Below are 26,130 nucleotides of genomic sequence, written 5' to 3'. Positions count from 1 at the left end.
AGTCCCTTTTACATTTCATATAGTAACGGCTTGGTGATGATGAGCTCCTTTAGCTTTACCTTGTCTGGGAAGCACTTCATCTGCCCTTGCATTCTAAATGATAGCTTTGCTAGATAGAGCGATCTAGGTTGTAGGTCCTTGCTTTTCATCACTTTAAATACTTCTTGTCTGTCCCATCTTGCCTGCAAAGTTTCTTTTGAGAAATCAGCTGACAGTCTTATGAGAACTCCTTTGTAGGTAAATCTCTGCTTTTCTCTTCTGCTTTTAAGATTCTCTCTTTGTCTTTACCCTTTGGCATTTTAATTATGATGTGTCTTCATGTGGTCCTCTTTCAGTCCAACTTGTTTGGGACTCTCTGTGCTTCCTGGACTTGTATGTCTATTTCCTTCACCAAATTAGGGAAGTTTTCTTTCATTACTTTTTCAAATAAGTTTTCAATTTCTTGTTCTTCCTCTCCTCCTTCCTGCAACCCTATGATTCAGATATTGTCACTTCTGGAGATATCCCAGAGTCTTCTTATTATGCCCTCATTTTTTCCAATTCTTGTTTCTTCATTCTGTTCTGGTAGAATGTTTATTTCTTCTTTATGTTCCAAATCATTGGTTTGAACCCCAGCTTCCTTCCCTTTACTGTTGGTTCCTTGTGGATTTTTCTTTACTTTGCTTACTGTTGCCTTCATTTCTTCCCTTATGCCTTTGCTATACTCAATGAGTTCTCTTAGCATCCTTATCACCAGTGTTTTGAACTCTACATCTGTTAGGTTGGTTATCTCCATTTTGTTTAGTTCTTTTTCTGGGGTTTTGTTCTGTTCTTTCATTTGGGCCATATTTCTTTGTCTCCTCAATTTGGCAGCCTCCCTGCGTTTGTTTCTGTGTGTTAGGTAGAGCTGCTTTGACTCCCTGTCTTAGAGCCCCTGGTAAGTTGTATGGGGAAGAGCCTTAGGTAATTGCCAGGGCAGGGCAACCTGCTTCACTGCTTTGTGGCTCTGTATGTGGGGGAAGTCACCAGAGAGGGGACAATGCCACTGCCTGACTGCTGGAGACTTGCTTGGCACTTGCCTCATTGCCAATCACTTTATAGCCTTCCCATATGCAACTGGCACTTTTCCAGCTGTTGCCCTGTTGGTGGTTCCCAGAGTGGGTGGGCTTGCATGCATTATAGGACCATGTGGGCCCTTTAAATGAACTCTCCTGAGAGACTGGCAGTTTCTTCCGATGTCCCAACCCCCACGGGTTTTTATAGCCAGAAGTTATGAGGCCTTATTTTCCTGGCACTGGAAACCTGGCCTGCACAATCTGGCCTCAGCCTGGGATCACTTGCTCTCAAGGTATCCCTCCCAATTTTTTATCCACTACACATGAATGTGGGACTGTCCATTCCACCAGGTGCCACCACCACCGCTGCCTCACCACCTCGCTGCCACCATACCACGTCCTCTTGGCCCTGGCTCCCCATCTCTGCCCCTCCTACCAGTCTGGATGAATATGGATTCTCTAAATCCTTGGTTGTCCATTCCATACAGTTCAATTTTCTGGCAGTTTGGGGTATTTTTTTGTTTTGAGGTTAGTTGTGATCCTTCTTATAGTTGTGCAAGGAGGCAAATGTTTCCATCTTGACCGGAAGTAGCAAATCTTTTCACAGCTTAATTTAGCAGCACAATTATGGCACTCTATGAAATGAAATAATATAATTTATTTATATGACTCAATGTTTAAAAAAATGAAAGTGAACACAAGATTCTTCCATTAGCCTATTTTCCTTGAATAAATGCCAAAAGGATGTTAACTCTGTAGTCCTGTGACATCTTCAGCTCAGAGTTAGAATTCTTTAGATTCACTTTAATTCAATTGTTCTATGTTGAATAAGTAGAGCTACAGGCCCATAGACAGGTAAGATCCAGAACAATCCATCACAGCTATGTGGACACAAAATTCTGGAGTCATGTATTTCCAGAAAATATGTAACTGTTGTCTTGGGTCTTTCTTTTTCATGTAGGGTTTCTTTAGAAGAACCATTCAGAAAAATCTCCATCCATCCTATTCCTGTAAATATGAAGGAAAATGTGTCATAGACAAAGTTACACGAAATCAGTGCCAGGAATGTCGCTTTAAAAAATGCATCTATGTTGGCATGGCAACAGATTGTAAGTAACCTTTTTCCTTTGCTTTATATTCAAGGGGTGTTGATTGGGGAAAGGTTTGGTTCAAGGAGATCAGCCAGGCAGAAAAGCAAGCAGGAGCCCATATGGAAAGAAGGAAGACACCTAGCCTTCCCATAGCCTTCACTCCAGCAGGGTGGTTTCCACCCTACCTCCCCCGTACCAGCTGCTAACTCTCAATGTACCCAGAGGATGGGTGAGAGAACATGGTTTAATGATCCCTGTCATGTTTGCAAGACTGTTAGACATACTCTGTCTGCAGCAGAAATTACAAACAAGAGGTCTTGTCCATTCCCTTGGTAAGGTCTTCTTTTACACACAACATTTACATGGCAAAAGCCTCATGGATGAGTCTTTTTTCAAAAGCAGAGACAGGAATTTACTTTTGTGGCCATTTTTAGAGATGGGGCACTGGCAGAAAACATCATGATCAAAAATTTCTGAAGAATGTGAAGCTGAGTGCTATTATATGAGTCACCCTGCTGTTGGTTGGTTGGTATATTTTTAGCCAGGAAAACATTCCAGGCTGAAGTCAATCTACCCAGTTTTTAAAGTGCCACAGCATATGGTGGCGAGATTAGCTGCCGACCTGTTCTCTTCTCCCCACACTGTGGAAGGGATTTACACCAGCCACTTTAATTAATCTGATAATAAAATAAGAATTGTGTCTTTCCGCAGAGCTTCCCTTTTGCCAGGCATCAGGGTTAATGATCTCTCCAGGCATAAACTTTTTGCACATCAATGAAGGATTCCAACCTTGAGGGGTTTTTTGTTTTTGTTTTTTAAAGGTTGGGGGCGGGTTAAGGGAGAGAGAAGAAAAAGACAAAAAATAAAAAAAAACGAATGCATCTAGGATTTTTTTCCTATGAAAGAAGAAATAACTGTGGCTTATGTTTATGTGACTAACACGGTTCTCTCAGCTAGAACAAAAATATCTGTGGAATGTCCTGATTTGCCCATTAAAGAAGACAGAATGGGGAGTCTTAAAAAAAGAGGAGGGTTGGGTTAGGGCATTAGGCTGAAAATCCTGGGTTAATCCTACCTCTGGCTAAATGCGTTCTTTGTCTTTATCTTTTAGAGGCTTTTAGCCATTGCCAACAATATGCCTCATAAGGGTATGTGAAATGATTGACCAAGAACCAAATGCTACATGTGTCACTATAATGAACTGTTATTATTAAGTATCCATTTCATTGTTTTACTGAGAATTTAAAGATATGAATTTTTATAACATTAAAAAACAGTATTCATCTGAGTTTTGAATTCATTTGAATTCATTATTTGCTTGTGAGATATTATAAGAGCTCGGGCTTTAGAATCAGAAAAACCACTGGAGTCCCAGATCTGCCACTTGCTAGCTGTGTGACCATCAGACTTATCTCTGGTTTCCTGTCTGTGAAATGATCACCTATTTCACAGGTTGTTTTCAGGATTAAATTAGGTCATGCATGTCAGATGCAACCACCCTGGCACAGTAGATGCATTGGGTAAGCGGGTTTATGGGTAAAGCCCCCTCCCTTTTCTCCCTTTAATGAGTGAACTAAAATAACTGGGCAGCACATATTCATATTTCCCACATTTGCCAATGCTCACCTGACTTTGGTGACCTGTTCAAATGGAGGTCACCTGGGGTTTTTCATTATTCTGTTTGTGGACTAGCTGAGCGCCTATGGTTCTCCCTGCTATGTTTGCTTTTTTTCTTTTCCTACCAGGTCACAGCTTCATCAAGAAATGGCCTTAGGACAATGATGTTGTAGGACTGGAGTCAGGCGTCCTGGGTCTTGCCTTGGCTCTACCATGAACTTGCTGTGTGACTTAGGCAAGTCATCGTCTCTCTGGATCAACTTCCTCCTCTGTGAAAGGAAGGAGTTGGACTAGATAATATTTAGGGTCCCTTCTAGTCCTAAAAGACCATGACTCTGTAGTGTAAAAACTCAGCCTTTCCATTTCACTGATGGTTATTAAGAGTCTGGCAAAATGGTTTTTGGCAGGAAATTAACCACAGAAGTATAGGTTTCTTATAACCTGCCTTTCATATTTCCCTTCTGTATAAATGATAAAAATCATGGCTACATTTACTGAGACCGTTTAGTGCATTATCACCTTGTGAAGTGGGTATTATTGATCCCATTTTTTGTGGGAAGAACTGTAAGCTCAGAGAGCCTAAGTAACTTGCCAGAGGTCACACAGCTAGAACGTGGTAGTGTCAGAATTCAAGCCCAGATCTTTCTAGACTACAAAGCCTAGGCTCCTTTACTATCAGTAAGGGTTGACCAGGTGAGAGAGTAATGCAAAATGAGTACCTGTGAAACCCAATAGAGGCCCAACCACATTCCAATTATTCCTTAAGGGAGCTAATGGAGAGTTGGAGGGAGCGATCGCCAGTCTCCCGTTGACTGCTACAGAACTTTTCTTTAACCTTCTAAGTTCTCTTAGTAAGGACGCTCTCCTTACCAAGAGCCATTTGGAGGGAGGAGGGACATTATGGAAACCAGAAGAGTGAATTCAGATGATTGGCTAGACAGACTCATCTGGGAACCTAACTCATGGGTAGGTTTGACTTCTCTCCGCTTCATTCGTATTTAGGGACACCTTCTGTGGAATTGGGGTGCCCAGTGTCCAGCTATCCCAGGGCTTTGTTTTGAAAAGCTGGCTAGGCACTGGGTGTTTGGCACTAGGGCTCATGTTGGACAATGACTAGTCAGTCAATCAATGGCAGTTTGCTGCCAAAGGAGAAAATGCCCCAGGTGACCCGCTCCGTAGGCCCCACCGAGCCATGTGCACATCAGTGGCCCAGGGACATGCAAGCTGCCACGTGTCTGGGAGTATCTGTGGGTTTTGTGTCTCTCTCCCCCCTCCCAGTGGTACTGGACGACAGCAAGCGGCTGGCAAAGCGGAAGCTGATTGAGGAGAACCGGGAGAAGAGACGGCGGGAGGAGCTGCAGAAATCCATCGGGCACAAGCCGGAGCCCACCGACGAGGAGTGGGACCTCATCAAGACCGTCACCGAAGCCCACGTGGCCACCAACGCGCAAGGCAGCCACTGGAAGCAGAAACGGAAGTTCCTGGTGAGCCTCCCGGCTACACGCCGGCGCTTTCTCCCGCAGCTCGCTCGGGCCTGCCCTGGGCTGCTGAGGTGACCCCCCCAGGGTATTGATAAGCACACTGCAGCTCTGAGAAGTCAGGGGACTGCAGAGCAGGGACTTGAATCCAAGTCTGTCTGAGAGCAAAGGTCACTCCTATCATCTATCGTTTGAGGGTCTCTAAATTCTAGAGCAGTTTCTAAGGCTACATGATCTGTTTGCTTGTGCTATTAGCAAGGCCAGCTGTGGGTTAATAAGTAAAATTCCATGAAACTCACTCCAAAATATTCCTTATAGAATAACCCCTAGAACAAAATGCCCCATATCTCAAATGCATTTTTATGTCAGTAGAAGTCAAAATGTTTAGCTTAAAATAAATTATCTCAAGGCCAGGAAGACAGTGGAAAGAGGAAGTAAGGATGAGGATAGGGAGGGGCTTGTGGAGAAAACAGACCTTTCAAAGACCCCTGGAATATTGATGGTTGGATGTTTTTATAAAAACCATTGGAAAGTGCTTCATTCATTTCTCCTTTGAATTTCACAATGCTTTGAGGCTGGAATTACTAACCCCATTTTACAGATATACAGAGTAAACCCAGTATCACCCAATATATCACATTACTAGAAAATGGCTGAGCCAGGCCCAAAAGCCAACTCAGGTCTTCTGGTTCCAAGGCCAGGCCCTCCACCCACCTCACCAGATGGACCAGCCATCCCCACACTAGCTGGCTTTTGACTCTCACAGAGACTGATCCTGCTCTTTGTTTATGACATGAACCTACTTATGAGCCCCAGAACCAGACATTCTGTAGGTTTATTTGTACCTCCAGGGTACATCAGGATATCCTCCCCACTCGAACAAGAAGAATAGTGGTATAATTGTCCTCGTTCCTCAACATCATCATTATAATGCCATTATAAAAAGGATTGGTGTGTGTGTGTGTGTGTGTGTGTAGTGAAAATAGTACAGCAACCTTAAAGGAAATTTTTTGGAGAAAAAAGCTTATCCATGATCCACCTGCATCCAAACAATTACTTTCATGTTGTAATCAGCAGGTTCTAACATACTTTGTTGATGACTTCCACCAACAATGTCAGCACACATGCTACATGGCCCTTAGCAAATGCCAGGTACTGTTTCTAAGTCCTTCCATACATTAAAACCCTGTCCCAACAATGTAGAGAGATGTACTTAATATCTACATTTTACAGAGACAGGAACTGAGGCAGAGAAGTTAAGGAAATTTATCTGAGCTCCCACAGCAAATAATCTGTGGTGACAGATGCGACCCAGCTCCAGGATCCATCCTCTAAACCACTACACTATGCAATTTGGCCACCCGCACCAACCCAGAGCCTTCAAAAGACATGTCTTTGGAGGGGCACCCTCTTAGTGCCCTGATCTTTCATCCTCAGCCTGACCCAGGTACATCTTGCAGATGATTAGAAAACGCTAATTATGCATAGATGATAGATTCTAACCCAATATATTTGGGGCATAGCATGATAGAATCCTGCCTAACCCGAAGCCCAAATCTGTACTTTCCCCAAATGTGTTAGCCATAAATGGACATTGTGGAAATTAGTTCCAGGCCTGGCACTGATATCTGATTTCAGAGTAGTGACCAAGCTGAATTTCAAGTTACGTGGAAGATCTGGGACACATCCTGGAGTTCTTCTAAGAAATCTTACACTTCTATTTTCTTTCTTCCCAAAAGAGAATGGATACTAGTCTAGCTAACCAATTCAGTGGTCAACAAGATGCTTCTTTCCAGACTGTAAGATTTGTTCTTTTATTAAGAAAACATTTATTAAGCAGCTACTATGTGCCAGGAGATGGGAAAACTCAGCCATATTCTAATGGAGGGAGACAGACAGTAGAGGTGAAGGGAACCAGATAAATGTAGGTAGTGGTAAGTGCAATGGGGAAAATAAACATCATGATGGGACAGAGTGATTGTGAGTTGGAAGTGGGAAAGACTTCACTTCTTTAAACAGGTTGGTCAGAAAGGGTCTCTTGGGAGAGGTAATATCTGAGCTGTCTCTGAAAGCTCAGAAACCAACTCTATAAGGTAAAAATATAATCAGACCTCTTCATGCCTCATTCATGGTCTCTTCAGCAAAGATAACACAATTTCTAGTAATTAAAACCAGCGAGGTCTGCAATTTAACTCAAAGTTTCTTTAACAGTCTTCATCAGTCTGATCACCTAATGAAAGAACCAAAGAAGATATGGCACAGGATGATTTGCATTATTTTTTTTGTCAGGGCCATGAGGTTATCAAAGCACAAGAGAGCTTTCTTCAGGAAGGTAACATTTACAGAGTGGCTGTTTTACCAACCAGTCTCTGGTCCCCCTGGGAGATGACATGAAATGCACGTTTTGTAGATGCTTGAGCTGTTCAAGAACTTGCCCCTCTTGATCCAAACACAAATAAAAACTTCTTCAGGTCGTGTTGTTCTTAGAGAGGTGCTGGGAGAGATCAGAATGCTTCCACTGTCCCACCTGTCTCTACAATGAACTTCATTTCTACCAGCCAATCCCCTTCTGTGCTTGGGATCAACCCTGAGTCTCCTCAGGGGGAGCACCATGTTCCATTCAGCGCTGTCCCCAGGGTCTATCCCATGGATGGTTGAAATTTGTGGTAGCTTTTCTCCAAGTTGGCTGCCATTGGATTCTTTCCTCCTTGTATACATAGCCCATTCTCCCCCACGGAGAGGTAGAATCTGTTTCTCTCTCCCCTTGAATCTAGTTCGTGATACCTTTAAACAATGGATTTAGGCAGAGTGACTACTCAGGCTGAGTCACAAGAAGCCTTGTAGTTTCCATTTAGTTATCTTTGAGAGGGAAGATGCCTGGTCCCCTGAGGGAAGCTAACTGCCATGTAAAATAAAAACCCAACTACCCCGAGACCACCATGCTGTGAGGAAGCCCAGGCTAGCCATGTGAAGAGACCACGTGGGGAGATTCTCAACCCAGGCAACAGAAATGTGAGCGAAGAAACTTTCAGATGACACCAGCTTTCAGGGCCAGGTGACGACAACTGCATATGGGACCCCAAGTGAGAACCATCCCATTGAGACAATCCCCAGAACGCCAGGAAAGACTAAAAATGTGTTGTTTTTAAACCGCTAAATTTGGGGGTAATTTGTTACACAGCAATAGATAACCAGAGCAGAACTCAAGACATATTTATTAAATAGAACATACAGTTCCACCAGCCCGTCCTCAGAGGCAGTACACTTAAGCCCTGTGTCTCAGCCAGGTTACAAATACATATTTACAAATACTCCTTGCAGAAGGATGACCTCAATTGAGTATTTATTCTCAGGATGAAATGGTCACCCTTTTTTGATGAGTTATTCCTACAAGGACATTAGGAAGCCTTCATTAAAGACAGCTCTGCTAAATAGCATCCGTGTCCTGAATGGGCTCCTATGCATTAGGATTTATGTCTCCCATGTAGCTGAAATCCCATTTTTGCTTGCAACACTGATATGCATATTATTTTATTTATTTTCATGTGATGATGGCTGATCTTATTCTGAAATAGAATTCAAGGAGGCCTACTATGTTAATAATAATAGTAATATATCATTGTGGATTAAAATATGTTGTCATAAAAGCTACAAGTATTCATTTATCTATAATGGGTAGGTAACTTACTCCTCCAAAAAGAACTTCTTTATCACTTTTTACCCTGAGACCAGGACTTAAGTCAGAAATAGAGACTGGTCATTGGACCTGAATCTCAAATCCACATTTGTGTTGAGAAAGAAGAGTCATTGGCAAATAGGCACTTTGCAAAAGCGAGGCAGATTTTCATAATTCTAAAGCCACTCTGTAAAACTGTTTCCAAAATCACTTACATCATATAATTTTCTAGTTTTCTCCAATCCACTCAAATCTGTGATGGCACGGAAGTGCCCGATTCAATCAGCAACAATTTCTGTGTGATGACAGTGATGATAAACGGTAGATGTGGACTCCGGCGGGAACATGAAGCCTCTAATGCCAAACAGAGGAAAGCAGTGTCTCCCCACCTCCCAGGGCCGGTGAGATGTTTGGTTTTGAGCAAGCGCCATTCCAGCAACATTATTACTGTTGGCATTGCGTTATTATTGTGTTAACATTGTGTTATTATTCTGGTCCCTTGGTTCACGTGCAAAGGTATGGCTTTGGATGGATTTTTCACCCAGGGTGATATGCGACCATCAGATCCAGGGCCAGCCTGCCCTGCTTTTCCCATGGCAGAGCTATAGGGTGATTTCGCACGTTTGAGATTGGGATGGCCTCGGAAAGGGGCATAGCAGGAGGGTCAGACAGGATGAGTGACTTGGCCATGTGTGGTCTGTGTGGACAGGTCATAAGACAAGTGCAATCAAGTCAGGAAGGCTTCTATCACCCAGAAGTATTGTAAGTACACCAGAGGAAGGCAGAGTAGTCTAGAAGCTGTGCGTGTAGAGATTGGAACCAGACAACCTGAGTTCAATGCTTGCCTCTGTTGTTCTTTAATTATGTGACTTTGGACACGTTGCTTCACCTCTCTGAGGTTCAGCAGCCTTCATACCCTTACCAAATGGTATAAAAGTAATAGATATAAGAGCTTGGCATATCATTAACAACCCCATAAATGGTTACTATGTCCATCCATCATCTCTTCCATCACTACCCTTCCCATCCTGTCCCTGCCCATCCCAGGCAAAAGGACAGCCTGTAGTAATGTCCCAAGGCCCAGGGACCTTTAATCACCATTTGCCTGAGTCTTCCTGCTCATCCTTGCAAAGGTGGGAGAAGACACGCTGTGATCAGGCAGAAAAAGAGAAAGTCGGGTCTGACCCCACCCCACTCCACATGGGCCAGGGGGCCACTGGTTCAAGGAAAGAAGCCCTCAGCTCTGGGCCAGCCACTCACAACCAGGTCAACTGGCACCATTTCCCACTCACCTGGAACAATGCTGATGAAACAGTCAAAGCAAGAAGCCAGTTAGTCTTGACGTATGTAAAACTGGCCTCCTCTAGTGCTGAGTTGGAGTCAAAGCCCACACCCGCGCACATACCAAATCTCTCCTTTTGTATCTGATATGTTAACTCAGATCAATCATAGATGATTTTTTTGTTCCAGTATCCAAGATCCATTAAGGTTACAAACCTTAATGATATAACGGAAGGCTTCTGTTTTGTATATAATTTTACTTCTAGCAATTGTATGTGCCATTAAATACCCAGAGGCTTAAAAGTAAACTTTTTTCTACCCTGGTATTTATTTTCAACAAAAAAGTTTGTGAGGTTGTTACATTTGGGAGTTCAATTTCAAATGAAATTGTGTATGACCTGGTGTGATTTCCCTCCTTTTTTCTCATCTTTAGGGTGTCACAGGTGGTGATTCAAATGCCCCACAAACATGGAAACTAACATCAGTACTAAACTACTGACATTTCAGAAGCCACTGAGTACCACTTAAATACAATTAGATTAGATCTATCAGTGTTCAATGAGAAGATGGGTTCAACCAGGCCAAAAGTGTGTATATGTCTGTGTGTGCGTGTGTCTGTGTGCATGTGTGTCTGTGTACACATATGTGTATAAAACTCCCTACCTTTACTAACGTGTGCTCATGTTCCATTTATCAGCGGATCTTCATGACAGGTTGCAAAGTAGAAAAGGCAGATGCAATGAGTCTCATTTTCAGGGTAAGAGAAATTATAAAGACCAGCAAGCAGGTCTGAAGGATTCAAGAAACAGCAATGCCCAAAGAAGGAACTGATATGTCTTTTTCTTTAGCTCAATCTGTGTGAGAAAGAGAAAGGGAAGGAAGCGGTCCATGTGATTAATCCATCAGTTCCATCTGCATCCGAAAAGCCGGCAGAATATAGCCTTCCATGGGCTTGCCTGCCAACAGTCACCCCAGAACACCGTCAAGAAAACACGACAGGAACCAGATTCTTTTCCCATCTACTCACTGCCCCCTGAGATAAATAATTAAAATGAAATAAACAGAAGCATCTGCTGGGTAATCTAGAAACAGATCAATGCTACCAGAATGTGTTATGTAATATATTTAACAGTCCTCCCGAGGCTGCCACCCTGACCCTGACGCTCCCTTGGAGGGCATACGCTGCTCCTGCACCCTGGTGCCCTGGCAACAAGAGAGTAAAAGAATCATCCTTTGCTTCGCTTCCTGCTAAAAATTACATGAGAACAGTAGCGGGGGAGATGTAGGAAGAAATATGGGAACTGGATTCCCCTGAGCTGGGTGGTTACTGCTGGCCCAGCGGTTCTCCAGACCCACAGTATCAGCACGGGAGCCAGGTAGAAATGCAGATGCCCAGGCTCCACCCGGAACCACCGAATCAGAAACTGGGATAGGGACTCGGCAATGGGTGATTCTGATAGACAATGAGGCTTCGTGCTGTGGTAGCAGCCTTGCCATTGGCAGGGACCTCACTCACCTCTCTGCCAAGGAGGGGTTCAGCCTTGTTCACCTCACTCACAGTACCACTTCCTCCTGCCCATCGGGGCCCAACCCTGCACCTCCCACCCCCAGGTGCTTGCTCCTGTCCTTATCTGTGGCCCTAGGCAAAGGTGGCCACCATGTGGCAGGGCCTTTGTCTCTGATCCCTTTGGTCACATTCACAATTTCCTGGAAGACAATGGGAGGGGCTGACAAAGGGAGTATGAAGAGGAGTGAACATTCTCTCCCCTTGGCTCAGCGTGTACAGGGCGTCAAAGCCTCCAAAGAGGGGGAAATATGAGGCTCCTGGAAGACTACCGTGTGGAGTCCTGGCCTCAGGGGACTGTTCTTCATCTCCCTGAGCCCAGTTTGCTCATCAGCCAATCAGGGATTGTGTGAGAGCCTAAGGGGCTGGCTAGCTAGTAGCCCACAGATACATGGTAGTTATGATTATCGCAACGACAGGAAAGGGCAGTGTAGAGGCCCATTCCTGGCAGGAAGCACTGGTGACAACAGGAGACACATGGGAGGCTACACCATGGCAGTCACTGACCTCGAGGCTAGGGAGCTAGACTGATGAATGGACATTGGGAGTCAACGGCAGAACAATCATCTGGAGGCTTGCCAAAATGCTGATTCTGCATGATTACGTCTGGAGAAGAAGCTCAGATTCTGTGTTTCTAACAAGCCCCCGGGTGACACCCATGCTACTATACCACCCTTGGAGCAGCAAAACCATGGATTGTTCTTTGTCAAATGAATAGCGGAGAAGTGTCCTGGGGACACTGACTGCTAGTAAAATCCCCATTCACCTGAAGGTGTGCCAAGTTCCACACAGCTCAGTTCCTATAGGCAGGCTGGAGATCCCCTTCGGCCTGCTGCGACCTTCTCCAACTGGAGTCTGTAGGCAGACAGCGTGTTGAGCCCCAGCAACAAGAGTGAATCCACAGGGTGCTGTCTGCCTGGGGTCCCCCACCGCCCTCTCCCTCACGGCCCACGCTGAGCCCACCTCACACACAAAGACACACATCAGAATGTGCAGTGCTCTGAAAATGGCCTAGGATTTATGTCCCCTGGTGCAATTATACACCCTTTGTGCATTCAGAAGTAGAACCCAAATTCCTCGTCCATCTTCCTCCCTCCCTCCCTCTCTCGTCTCTCTCTCCCTCTCCCTCCAACAACAATCTTGTGAACAGTGTCACTGGGGGCCTATTGCAGCAATGGTCGAGACACGTATCTTTGCTCAGACATAAATGGAAAACTGCACAGTTTGTTAATAAACTGTATAAACTGGAAACTGTACAGGCTGGCAGTTCAGAAGAGATTTTTCTCCCACGTGACAACTAGGATAAATACAGATTTCTGCAACTTCGTCATGGAAATCTTTCTTGTCTCTCCTCCTTAGCCAGAAGATATTGGACAAGCACCAATAGTAAATGCCCCAGAAGGTGGAAAGGTCGACTTGGAAGCCTTCAGCCATTTCACAAAAATCATCACACCAGCAATTACCAGAGTGGTGGATTTTGCCAAAAAGTTGCCTATGTTTTGTGAGGTGAGGAAATGATTTTTTTTCTTCTACATTGTTTTTCATTCTAGCACCAAGATAAAGAAACAAAATATTTGCAGCTCCCTTCGTGCCTTTTTACACTCAACTATAGAACATATCATTTAAGTATTCTTTCACAAAATAAATTTTAATGACCAAAGTATTCAAAGGACTAGCTCTCCATATTTACATTATCTGCTTTTACTGGATTTTGAGTTCATTTCCCATTTTTCACTCATACAAATATTCTGGAACAAACATTCTGGAAAAAAACAATCTGGCACCTATGTGCTGCTCACAATATTATTTCCTTAAGGTTTTTGATACATGTTGCAAATTGCCCTCAAGAAGGAAGGTACATTCTGACCTCCGTGCCGAAGGTACTTGTTTCCTCTCATTCAGGTGGCATTGTTCTTTTTGTTCACTGGGTTGAGTAAATTTCCTGGGTACTTTCTTGGGTTCCTTTCTCTGGGCTGCATCCCCTGTCCCCCATTCCTTGGTGCCTGAGCAGACACTCTGTTGTTTGATACCCCTACAACTTAAGCTTGCCTGGCAGTCAAGTGGTCTCCTTCAGATAGCCACCAATAATGTTTTTTTGAAAATTTAAAGCTCATATAAACCAACCTCTGAAGAGCTACTTCAGTTAAAGAAAGAAAAGAGCCATCTCCACCACCAATAACAAACACGCATGCACTTAGGTCTGTGGCAGGGGTGAGGGTCTACATGGAACTTTGCAAGCTTCCCTCAGAAATTAAAGCCAGCTTCCAGGTTATGATTCTCTCTCTCTTTCAACCCTGCTATTTTGTAGTCTCCAAAGTACAGAAAAAAGGGCGGGGTCACATGTACAGCAGAGATGAGTATGTTTCTGGTGTGTGTGGCCTCCTAAGGACCTTTGACCTTCATGCTCTTTGGAAGTCGAAACTGGGAAATGAACTGTGTAGGTCCCTGAGCTACCTACGGAGTGGGTTAGAGATCCCAGGTGGTCTCAAGAAACAGGTTTCTTGCCAGAGGCCATTTGCTGTATCTGCTGTTGAAATTTTGCTCATGGTAACTTTTAGCTGTAATCCATGCCATCCTACCAAGCAAGGTTGGCAGGCACCCTGGGCTATGAGTGATTGGAAATCATTGCTGGCAGAGCTGCCAAGAGCACACATAAGAACCTCTTCTAGACAGCAGGGCACTGTCATCTTTACCAGTCAACCCGAGTGACACTCCCCTAAGGGCACAGACAAAGTCTGTGGGAGGATCCCTGCATCTCTGCTTCTCCCAGTGAAAGTATTTTGGCAAGTGACTAAGAGACTGCTTACCCACATGTTGGAGCTAATTTCACCAGGGCCTTCAAAGAAAAGGCACCTGGCCTAGTTTTTAAACTGTTGATGTTCCCAGATGAATACTTGTTAAACTTTCATTTAAATTTGAACTAATCAATAGTAAGTACGTTTAAAGAAGAATACTTCTACTCCATTTCTAGTCAGACTTGGCTACAAATATAGGGCCTGCCCAAGCTTGCATACTTTGTGACAAATAGAAATTAATAATAAATGATTTGATCTGGTTAGTAATTTCTCTTCGGTATTTTGTGCCAAAGTGGTTTTCAAGATTGGAGGCCATAAATGGGCAGCATGAGCATCACCTGGGAACTTGGTGAAATGCAAAAACTCAGAGGGTGAGACCAGCAATATATGTGGCTAACAAACCCTCAGGGATCCTGATGGGGCTGAAGTCAGAGCCACTGCCCTAAATATTAGAGCCAGCCTCTGCCCACTTCAGCCAATCCTCTATCTTACCTGGACAGGATCTATCCCATCTCAGGCCTCCTATTTCCTATCATGTTCTTGGGCCAGGAATCCAAGCATGGAATGGAGGAATACAAATTAGAACCTAAACAAAAGCAAATCACAGTCATTCTTTTAATGAGTGGAAGTAATTTACATATATAGATTCCAGAACCAAATATGAAATGACTTTTATTCTGCAGAAAAAGCTAAGCAAAATTAAATAGTAAAGTGACTAGGCTGGGTTAGTAGAAAATATGAAATACCCCATATTTTAAATGTATTTAGTAATATTACTTTTACTTTTATATAACTTAAATTGAAGTTTGGTTGTTGAAAAGAGTAGTTCCAAAAAAAAAAAAGAATTGGTACGTGCTTAATGAAGAGATGAAAATTATGTGTAATTTACATTTTCACTGTTTACGGAAGTTTAGTCCCACCCACCCAAAATACTTCAAAGTATGTGTTCTCTACTTCTCTTGGCATTGGACTCCAACAGATAAAGCTTCAAATTCTAGCCTTATTCACAAAACATTCCTATGACCACCCCCTAGCATGTTGCTCAACCTCTCGGTGCCTGGACTTCTGCATCTGTAAATAAAACTGGAAGTAGAATATGTACTTTCCTGAGTTCTGTGAAAATTACATAAGGTGATGCATATAAATCTTGGCGTAATGCCCAATTCATTAAAAAAAAAAAAAAACCCAGTAACTAATAGCCTTTCAACCTATTTTGATAATGGCATTTAATTAAATGTTCTACCCATTCAGAAAATAGAGCTCTAATTTTTTTAATTACTTTTCTTAGCAAAGTTCTTTTTTAACATTTGTTATTGATGTTATCACATTATCACAAATCCTAATTAAAAAGCAACCCAATTAGCTTACAAAGAAATTGCCACACTGGCAGAACAATACAGAGTGTGGAGTAATTCTGGTGCCATAAGTAGTGAGATTATAACCCTAGGAGCCAGGAGTTGGAATTCTGGTCTCACCTCTGCCCCTAACTCACTGGGTGACCTCGAGCAAAGCTTATACATCTCGGCGCCTCATGGGTAATATGCATCTATAAGGGACTTTCTAATTCTGAGCCTTTTAAGAGACTCAAGGAGCAAACTTCAAAACAAACAAACAAACAAAGAGAAGCACAGTTACAAGCTAAACAGTAGAGTCATCTGTTGATTATTGGAGCTGTATATAAGACAAAAGTGTTGGTAAATTTAACATAAACCCAGCTCTCAAGCAGTTAGTTGCGTTATACTACAAACTCCAGAGTAATGGGCTATTAGCAGTTTCACACATGACTGTAATACAGGTTGGAGGTCAGTCACAGAAGAAATGCAAACTACAACCTGGGGTAGAAACAATGGTTGTTGAAAGACTGGAGCCAAGTAGGCAGGGAAAAGCCACCAAGAGTGCAGGCCCAAAGAGTTCAGGATTAACGCCTGTTGTTTCTGCCTGGCCTTGTCCACTCGTTCTTTGCTGATGTGGGCTGGTTCTTTTCAGCTGCCATGTGAAGACCAGATCATCCTCCTCAAAGGCTGCTGCATGGAGATCATGTCCCTCCGTGCCGCTGTGCGCTATGACCCAGAAAGCGAGACTTTAACCCTGAATGGGGAGATGGCAGTGACACGGGGCCAGCTCAAAAACGGGGGTCTCGGGGTAGTGTCGGACGCCATCTTTGACCTGGGCATGTCGCTGTCTTCTTTCAACCTGGATGACACTGAAGTAGCTCTCCTTCAGGCTGTCCTGCTGATGTCTTCAGGTAAGTGTGCCCAGGCTCATTACTCGATGTCAAAAGAGGTTTTGCTTGTCTGGTGCCAATTCCAATCCCTGATGAGTTTTTAATCCCTCTTTAGCTTCAGCATCATAGTTCACTCTTCAGGGAGCAACTGGGAGTTTGCCCATGGGCTGGGAACTGAGGGAAGGTGTCAGATGTGTATGTTTTTTGCAGCTGCCCAGGGTAGTGGGAGAGAACCAAAGGAGCCATTTACAAGACTATGAAATGACCCACCTTCAACCGACACCACCCCACCTGCCTCATGGTAGCTGACCAAATCTGTCCCATTCTGGTTTTGTGACACAGGGTATGGGAATGAGTGACCACACCATTCTGCGTCAAGTTCTGGATGAAGAAATTGAGAGTGAAGGCCAGAATTTGTCCATGGCTTAGCTACAACTTAAGTTTCAGTTATTTATTGCAATATAGCATACCATCCCAAAGCTGAGTAGCTTAAAACATCCAAGATGGCTGGCGTTGGGGCTGAAACATCAAACACAGCTTCCAGTCTCTCCCTGTGCAGCTTCTTGCTCGGCAGGTAGTGGACTTCGTACATGGTGGGTGGACTCCAAGAAGGAGCGTTCCAAGAACACAAAAGCAGAAGGTGCAGATGTCTTAAGGCCCAGTCTTAAGTCATCGAGCATCATTTCTGCCTCACTCTACAAGATTTGTCCAAATTGGTCCCGGCACCAGCCCAGATTCAAGAGTTCACCTGGGAGCAATGGCAAAGCCACCTTTAACCTGACAGCAGCCGTTATCAAGACCTCTAACTCCCCTGGGTGAAGAGGGAATAATAATGCGGACACCTTTTTCTTCAGGGATGATGTCACAATAAATAAGAAATGCAAAATACATCAGACTCTTTAAGGAGAGCTAGTCTTTAAATAGAAGGTGGTTTCTGAGTCATCATCTTCATTTTGAGGACCCTAAGTTTAGCTGCATCTCAGCAATTGTCATTCCACACTCTAGCCATCTGCTGGGCTGGTCCATCTCTCCTTCTGGACTATTTTTGATGACAGAGATGTGTCTAATTGTGCACGTAGCACCTAGAACAGTGTTTAGTGGGATTCCAGAAATGCTTACTGGGTAAATGGCTGAATAGATAGATAATACATAGGTAAAATATCGGTCACAAGCACAATGAGAATCCTTTATAGAGTTGATGCTTCCTGACTAACTCAGTAGAATTCCTTTTGTTTAAGCTGATCTAGAAATGTATTTGCTACAGAAAATTTAGGCATGGCAGATTTTTTTAAAAAATAAATAATTGTTTTTATTATGGCAAATTTCAAAAATATACATAAGTAGATAAAATAACATAATCCTCTCGAACACTGTGGTGAGCAGGGTCTAGGTTAACCCCTCACATTCCGCACCTGCTGATGTTCACACCCTGGTACAATCGCCCCCTGCTGAGTGTGTGCAGAACCTGAGACTTGCTTCTAACCAACAGAATATGGCGAATTTGGTGCCATTCCCATGTGGTCACATTACATTAGGTTATATAAGATTCCCCCTTGCCGGCAGACTTGCTGTGGAGACTCTCCTTGCTGGCTTGATGAAGTTCTTGGCCATGTTGGGAAAGCTCACATGACAGGGAGCTGCAGGTGGCCTCTCAGAGCTGAGGGCAGTCTCCAGTCAACGGCCAGCAAGAAACTGGGGCCTGACGTCCTTCAGGAGAAATAAGACTTACAGCTTTTCTAAGACCTCCCTATGTGACCCTGAATGAACCCCCAGTTTCTCTGGGCTTCAGTGTCCTTTAAAATAAAGAAATTGAACTATGTAAATGGAATTATATTCCTGGAGGGGGGGATTCAAGGTAATTTTTAGCTGAGATTTTAGTGGCACAAAGCCAGTTTTAAATAACACAGAATCAATGTGAGAAAGCTTTTATTTTTTTACAATTTTCTTTCTGGTTATATCTCCTAAATAAGGAACAAAGAGAGATTCAGTTTGATGCTAGTCAGTCTTTAACATCTCTCTAAGGCTTACTAACCTTCCTTTTTAAGAAAGAGAGAGCAGATCTCAGGGACAGTTTTCCACAAGAACTTTCAGCTAAAATGTAATAAAGGTCTTTGCCACGTACCCATTGTTGTGGTTTATCTTCTATTTACAGCAAATGGAGTTTTATTTATCGAATAATACGAAGTTTCCTCTCCAGTGAGTCAATTTAACAGCTTAAGGAAACAAAGCGAGGATGTGGAAATGACAAAAATTGTGAATGTGACCCCAAACTCTATCAAACACCTAACTGAATGATTCTTCCCAATTCTGCCTGCCTGACGGCCATGTGACACACTTAACTGAAATTGTCCCACCTGAAATGATCTGGGGACTTCTCATTCGTGCTGCCAGGACCTGGAAAATGTTACAAAACCCTTTACATCTGGCAAATGACAGCTACATATCAGTGCCCTGAAGCTCCAGTTCCTCCTCAGACTTGTCTTCTAAGCCCCATTGTTTTGTCTGGCATTTCGTGTACACAAAATCATAAGCCTGTTCTTCAAAGACTTTTCTAAGAACTATTACTGCTAAGTTCCTTGGTCCTACAGTGATAAGCAGAGAGTCAAAATGGAAATGATCTGAAAGACATACCTTTGAGAGATTTTTGTCTTAGATTGTTAAAAAGTCTTTGACCTTTAAAAATGTTTCTCTTTTCATAAACATTTTTAGTACAACTTGAGCATCATCAAAATGTCCTTTCATTTTCTCTACATCATTTATATGACCCCCTTATCTTTATCACTCATCAAAGGACAGAGTCTGATGCCACAAAACCCAGGTTATTATTTCCCTTTAAAGGAACATGTCAGAGCAATATTGTGTTGATTTTCTATTTGAATCAAAAATTAAAGGATCCTGTGGCACATTCAAAGAAAGAGAGAAGATAGGGGAGTGGGAGAGAGAGGGAGTGAACAGATCCACAGAGCAGCAACATCAGATATGAAAGAAAAATAAATAGATAAATAAAAATGCACCAATTGCAATCTGAGCTGAATAGGGGATTCCAAAAGCCCATACATGAGTATTTTTAGACTCAGAAAGGTGGATTGAGGCATTAACCCTGCTCTTTCCTTTTGGATTAAGCAGAACCTTATATAGGTTTTTACTAATGCAGGTACTTCAATCACTGGACACTTGGAGTGTGACTTTAAATGATCAGACCTGGGCAGGGGGTGGTAGGCTTCCTGGAGCTATATGAGGAATTCGTCTTACAAATTACTTTTATAATGCAAGTGTTTGCAGCCTGGATATTCCCCAGTCACCCAGCCTTCTTGTGACACCTCTTTATCATTTTCTGGAAACTGCTTGGAGTCCCCTCCCACAGCAGTGGGAAGACCAACGGTGCCCCCAAGACGTGGGACAATTTCCCAGACCTCACATGGTCCTGGTCTCCTCTCACTCCACTTTCCCTCTGTGACTCTTCTCTGCATGGGGCGACTCTGGCATAACTCACACACACACCCCTTTTTTTCTATTTTAATTTCCTACAGCACCACCAACACAGGGTGCTACAGGTAACAATGTTCCAAAGCTCAAGGGAAGGGAAGGAGCGGTGCATCACAGGCCTGGCAAACTACTAAAATTGGATGTGCGCTTCTTTGTCTTGACGGGATATCCTTATAGTCAAACATTCTTCTGTGGACATCCAGGCCTCCTGCAATGTCCCCAATGTCTTTTCACATGTCCCCTGGTCTGTGCGTGTCCATGCTGGTCCTCCTTCTTCAGCCAGGGGGCCAGTGCAAACCCAAAATCATTCCTTCATTATGCTCAGCATGTCAGCTCTCAGGGTGAGGCTTCTCCTCCTGGGCCCTACGAGGAAGCTACTGCCATTCACACCCATTGAGGTGATTGTCTAAACCAGAGGTGTCCCGAACAAAGCACTAGGCCCCTTCGCATAAACGATGCCACACCCTGGTATCCTGGTGCTCCATGCCCAAGAGTTCACGTGGCTCCCAGGCTCACTCCTAGGAATTAGAAAGTTCCCAGATCTGCTCATTTTCACATTAAAGGGCTTAAACCCCATGGCAGGCCTTCTCCTTCCCACCCTCTGAAGTAACATCCATCTTCTTTCTTCCCCTCAGATCGCCCAGGGCTTGCCTGCGTTGAGAGAATAGAAAAATACCAAGATAGTTTCCTGCTGGCCTTTGAACACTATATCAATTACCGAAAACACCACGTGACACACTTTTGGCCAAAACTCCTGATGAAGGTGACAGACCTGCGGATGATCGGAGCCTGCCACGCCAGCCGCTTCCTGCACATGAAGGTGGAATGCCCCACAGAACTCTTCCCCCCGTTGTTCCTGGAAGTGTTTGAGGATTAGACTGGCTGACTTCGTTCTCAGAATTCCTACAGCACTGCTGGGTGTCATTTCATTCCATTGCCTAGATCTTTTTTGTTTGTTCCTTTGTTTCTTTGTGTCGGGAGGGATTGCTTAGGGGGAAAGGGAGATAGTCCTTGGCATAGACATGGATGAAATTGCCCCTTGAATGCGGGTACCTGTAACTATTGCATTTTGTTCTCCAGTCCTTTGATGTGAATGCTCTGAAGGTTTTACAGCTATGGAGGTGGGGTGGGGACCATCATTAATTCACCAGCACCAAGCCATCACCAGCTCCCATCTGTCCCTGGTCAGAGACTCAAGCAAGCAAAGTGGCACGGCAGAAGACTAAAGAAGCCTTAAAACCAAGATAATGTGGTCGTCTTGATCCAATTCTGATTTTTGCAGGGCTCAAGTGAGCAGGACACGAACCATCTTTGGTTAGACGTGGCTTTCAGCTTGACAAGGAAAGGTCGGGACAAAATCTTTGTGTATTCTAGAGCATGTTTATTCTTCAGCCACCTTCTTTCTCTCCCAGCAGCACCACTGGGGATGTACAGAGATGTCTGTTCCCTGAAATCAGTTGTTCTTTCACTGGAGTTCTTATAATCCTATGATTGAATTCAAGTTACACAAGGCGTGACTAAGATGTGCAGGTACTTGACTGATTCAGACCAACAAGGAAAACCGTTTTCTTCAGTGAGCCCAAAGAATTTAGAAATCTTTATCAATGTCAGTGAGTCAACAGTTTCCAAAAATTCACATAGCATTACCTCACAGTCGAAAGGCTTCTTTGCAGTTATGGCTCAGAGAACATTTCCATCGAAATTAAGCCTCATTACAGAGTGTTGTCATTATTCAATGACATCTGATCCATCATCTCCCAAACTCCTGAAGGTATTTATCCTGATTGCATCTTCGCTGAGCTGACAACAGATTTCCGTATGGATTCAATCCCCTAATCAAAGAGAGATAATGAGCTGAAAGTTGAGTCTGGTTGTGGAGGAATCCTAAGGAGAGATTAGTGCGGTTACATTCCGAGTGGAAGGAAACGTAGTGAATCTGAGAGCCCACTTCACGTACTGATGGTTGCAGGACGCTTCCTTCTGGTCCTGGATCCTCAAGCTCTTTACTCACTAATGTTTCCTGGTCTCCTTTTCCCTCTGACTCTATCATTAAGCAAAGACTGGCTCAGCCGCTCACCCTCTCTGTCCCACTTATAGCACTGCCCTGAAAGAGGTTCAACAGGACACGCCCACAGACCATGACCATGACCCCTCACTCATCTTCCTCACCCAGCCCACCTCCCTGATGACAAACGTTGGAGCAGCTTGGACCCAGAAAACAAATGGTGATGCCTCATCACTTCCGCTTCAGAAATGGGCAAAGAATGTCCCCACTCAATTGAATGTATCTCATTCTTCCCTGGCCTAGTAGATACACACAATTCCTTAGCCTACCTTGTACTGCCTTATCCTGAAAATACTGGGGAAAATAAGCCATATCAGCAAGATTTACCTGAAAACAAAGGAATGAAAGTCACTGTGAAAACCAAGCAGGCTAATTTTTTTTAACTGGTCCAGAAGTCAGGACACCTGAGTTGTAACCTGTGCTCTGTCAGCTGGTAGATTTATGACCCTGGTAGATTTGGTCATGGTTTTCTCACCTTGGGTCTTGGTGAGTAAGTCATAAACTCTAAACTCCTTCCTATCCTTAATATTCTTACTAATTTCAGGGAAGAAAAATCTGGTTCTTTTGATGGTCTTTAATATTCAAATTTCTACCTTTAGGAGACAAAAATATGGCCCTCTTAACAGATGTGGAAAGTATATTTGGTATTGATTCAAAATAAGAATTTGACACACTACTCATCAGCTATGTAGAGAAAGGCAAGACAGCCTTGTAAACAGAAGAGGGACAGCATCGAAAGTCTCAAGTGTGACTGGAAATAATCAGAGGAAAAGTATATTTACTGCACTAAAGCAATTATATTGGCTTCTGGGGAAAGGAAACAAGAACATCGCTATGGAAATTTCTAACCACAGAAAAAAAGTAAGTGAAGAGATTAAAAGCATAAACATGAAGTTCATGGGCAGACTACTTGCTTTGACTTCACCCACAGAGAGTTTTTTGGGTTTGTTCTCTCTAGGCAGCCTTTACCTTGGTTAACATCTCAGCTCCCTCTGTTGACTCCCTTTGAAACATAACCCCTCAGTCACCTTCTAGCTCCTGGGTAACTCTGAGAAGCTTCATGGTGCGGGGCAAGTTTTCCCTCAGAAGGGGATGAACGGGAGAAAAGAGGCGGGGGACTGGAAGGTTCGCACACTCCCTGGGCATCAAGCCTTCCCAAGAAAGCCTCCTGGATTTGTTTGACAGAGATTTCCCCTTACTTTAGACACACCCAGATTCAAATATAAGTACAAAGCCTGATCTAAAGCAAAATTGGAATGCTTTGTGGATTAACCAGGACTGGGCATTGGCCAAACAGTACAGTATATCTACAGTAATCCAGCCAGCCCCAAGTAAATTTATGTTTGATCCTCAGCTTCTTAAATGATTACCCTAAACAGGCAAGCAGCTGATCTAAAAATCTTGTTGATGCTGAGGAGGACAAGCCTTAAAGTACTTCAGGTTGAAAGGAAAGGTTATAAGAACTCAAAGGATTATGACCCTAGGGGTCAAAGTGACTCATTTCTTCCGTAACTGACTGAGGAACCTAGTACATCTCAAGACTCCATCTCATAAAACTCGACTAGGAGGGATTTGCTCTGGATTTTTTTAAACATTTTTTAAAATAGTGTCCAGACTGTCAGATCAAGTGTGGAATTGATTGAAACCCCTCACAGTGGGGAGACATCCCAGGAGAGGAGAACACACCTGTACAACTGGGATTCTTATTTATAAATTACTTATCTTTCGAGGATGAGTGGTGTGTGTGTGTGTGTGTGTGTGTCTGTGTGTATGTTACCCTCAAGTGTACTTTGCTCTTCAATTTAGACATGCAGTATTTTCAGAAATAGTGAGAAAAGTAAGGTCTTTTCTTCTTTATGATTCTGCTCAATACACCATGTGCCACCTTAGAGCTTTTTCTAGTCAAGTGAGCCTCTGCCCTCAATAATGCGCTTTGCCGTGTTGATGCCTCAGCCCAATGGTCTCCCTCACCTGTGTCCGAGTGACACCTCCTCGGTCTGCAGCGCTGTCATTGTCATCAGGGTGGACCACCGGGCTTGGCTTGGCTCCAACAATGTCATTCTTGTGGCTCTTCCGTGAACAGGTGTGCAAGCCTTGGCCCCTCCTCAACACTAAGCCCCCCAAATCTTGGCCTCCGTGGAACTGCTGAACGCCCTCAAGGCATGTCATTGTCAGTGATACATTTTATTCTGTGAAGCTCTAACCTATTCGTGTCATATTGACCTTTTGCTGCATGAGTCATAAATTATGAAATCAGTCCTATGGTTTTTGAAATGTAGCCAGCATTTGTAAGGCTAAACCTTTTTCACGAACTGAATTTAAGTGAATAACCAAGCCACACTTCCTCTTCAAAAGGAGAGCGCTTACAGACATTTGAATCTCTTTGCCCTTTCCAAAGGCTACGGCATCAGGTTCTAAAATAAGCTCGTAATTTTCCTGTTATTTTAATAATATGGAAATAGTAGCATAGTGTTTCTTTTGATAGTGATAGACTATAATCCATATTTAAATTTTATAGAGAAGAAATTTTATTGTAATGTGATGTAGATATTTATTATCCAGGTAAGGATTTGCCCGGTGTGTATTTTTTACAATTGAAATGTTTTACTTTAATCTTTAAAAAAAAATACATTAAAAACACATGCAAAAAAAAAAAAAAAAGACTAGGGGGAAAAAAGGTTTGGCCTTATCACAGAATTTTTACTGTGCTGTATAAATGTTTGCAAATGGAAAACGAGTGCATTTCTAGCGTGTCTCCACATTAACTAATGAATGCCGCCTTCAAGAGCAATATCCTGCAGGTAAAACGCTGTTTGCTTTCTGTTGCACAGTTAAAACTGACCCACCTTATGCACAAGACAATCAGATCTAAATTTGTCCTCCTCAGGATTCAGATAATACTCAAGTAAATTACGGAGCACAATGTAAGACAAAAGAAGACACTTTATTTAATTCCACACGTACTGTTGATACAGAAGACATCAGGGCATGAACGAGTTGATGTTGCCCCACTTTTGCTTTTGGTTTACCTAATTAACGTCACATTTTCATTCAATTATAGAGCCAAATTAGATCTCTCTGCTTTCTTCCCAGAAAGCACTATTTCCCCCCATAATGCTTTCATGCCCTAAGAATTATAAAAGTACTACAGTATAGGAAAAGATTTACAGTCATCAGAAGATCTGTGTTTTGCAAACGGTGTTAAGTGATATTGCTAGATTAGTAATATTTTTTTCATTCTAAAACGGTTGAAATCTGTGATCAAAATGTTTTAAACTGTCCAAAAAGAAAATTTGTATATTTGGGAAAAACGGATTTTTACATAGCTTTTGTATGCAGACATTAAATTGTAATTATGAATATAGTGGGCGTAGATAAAGTCATAAGCTTCAATTCTAAAAAAGAAAAAAGAAAAAGCTTATAACAGATGTACTTTTCTGTCTTTCTTTAACTATTATTTTCCCAATAGGCACAGTATTGCCTGCTCTTCTCATCTCACCTGTTTCCACAGGAAGAGAAACAGGGGTGTGAGGGCATTTGTCTCACAAACATCCACTAGAAGAAGCAAATTTCCTTGGGAGGAGGGTATGAAGGGAGAGGAAAGAGACAAGTAAAAGTCTCATGGGGGAGGGCCACAGAGATGGAATGAAGAGGGAAGACTTAAATTTTTGCCACTCAAAGAATATACTCATCTTATCTCAAAGTGTTTCAAAATATCATTAATGGAATTATACAAATAGCTGCTATCAACATATATCTTAATCCCCATTGCCCTGAACACATGTTAGGACTCTTTCTGTCATGATGGACAAAGAGGTA

The 26,130-nt window shown here is 43.1% G+C and overlaps 1 protein-coding gene across 5 annotated transcripts in view; it reads left to right on the top strand.

The window, feature by feature from the left end:
• Window positions 1-25,739, top strand: part of THRB (thyroid hormone receptor beta) — a 328,683-nt gene extending 302,944 nt beyond the window's left edge. For all 5 annotated transcript variants that reach the window (XM_090284392.1, XM_090284394.1, XM_090284395.1 and 2 more), the window contains 5 exons: window positions 1,996-2,143; window positions 5,021-5,226; window positions 13,101-13,247; window positions 16,523-16,781; window positions 20,882-25,739. In XM_090284392.1, coding sequence (XP_090140518.1) covers window positions 1,996-2,143; window positions 5,021-5,226; window positions 13,101-13,247; window positions 16,523-16,781; window positions 20,882-21,123 — 1,002 coding nt within the window. In that variant the 3' untranslated portion in view covers window positions 21,124-25,739. The remainder of the gene's footprint in view (window positions 1-1,995; window positions 2,144-5,020; window positions 5,227-13,100; window positions 13,248-16,522; window positions 16,782-20,881) is intronic.
• The last annotated feature ends 391 nt before the right edge of the window (window positions 25,740-26,130 follow it).

The sequence above is a fragment of the Furipterus horrens genome, unplaced genomic scaffold (assembly GCF_987537825.1).
Source record: "Furipterus horrens unplaced genomic scaffold, mFurHor1.1.pri manual_scaffold_7, whole genome shotgun sequence".
Classification (NCBI taxonomy): Eukaryota; Metazoa; Chordata; class Mammalia; order Chiroptera; family Furipteridae; genus Furipterus; species Furipterus horrens.
Note: the sequence above shows the minus strand (reverse complement) of the source record. Positions and strands in the feature narration are given on the sequence as shown.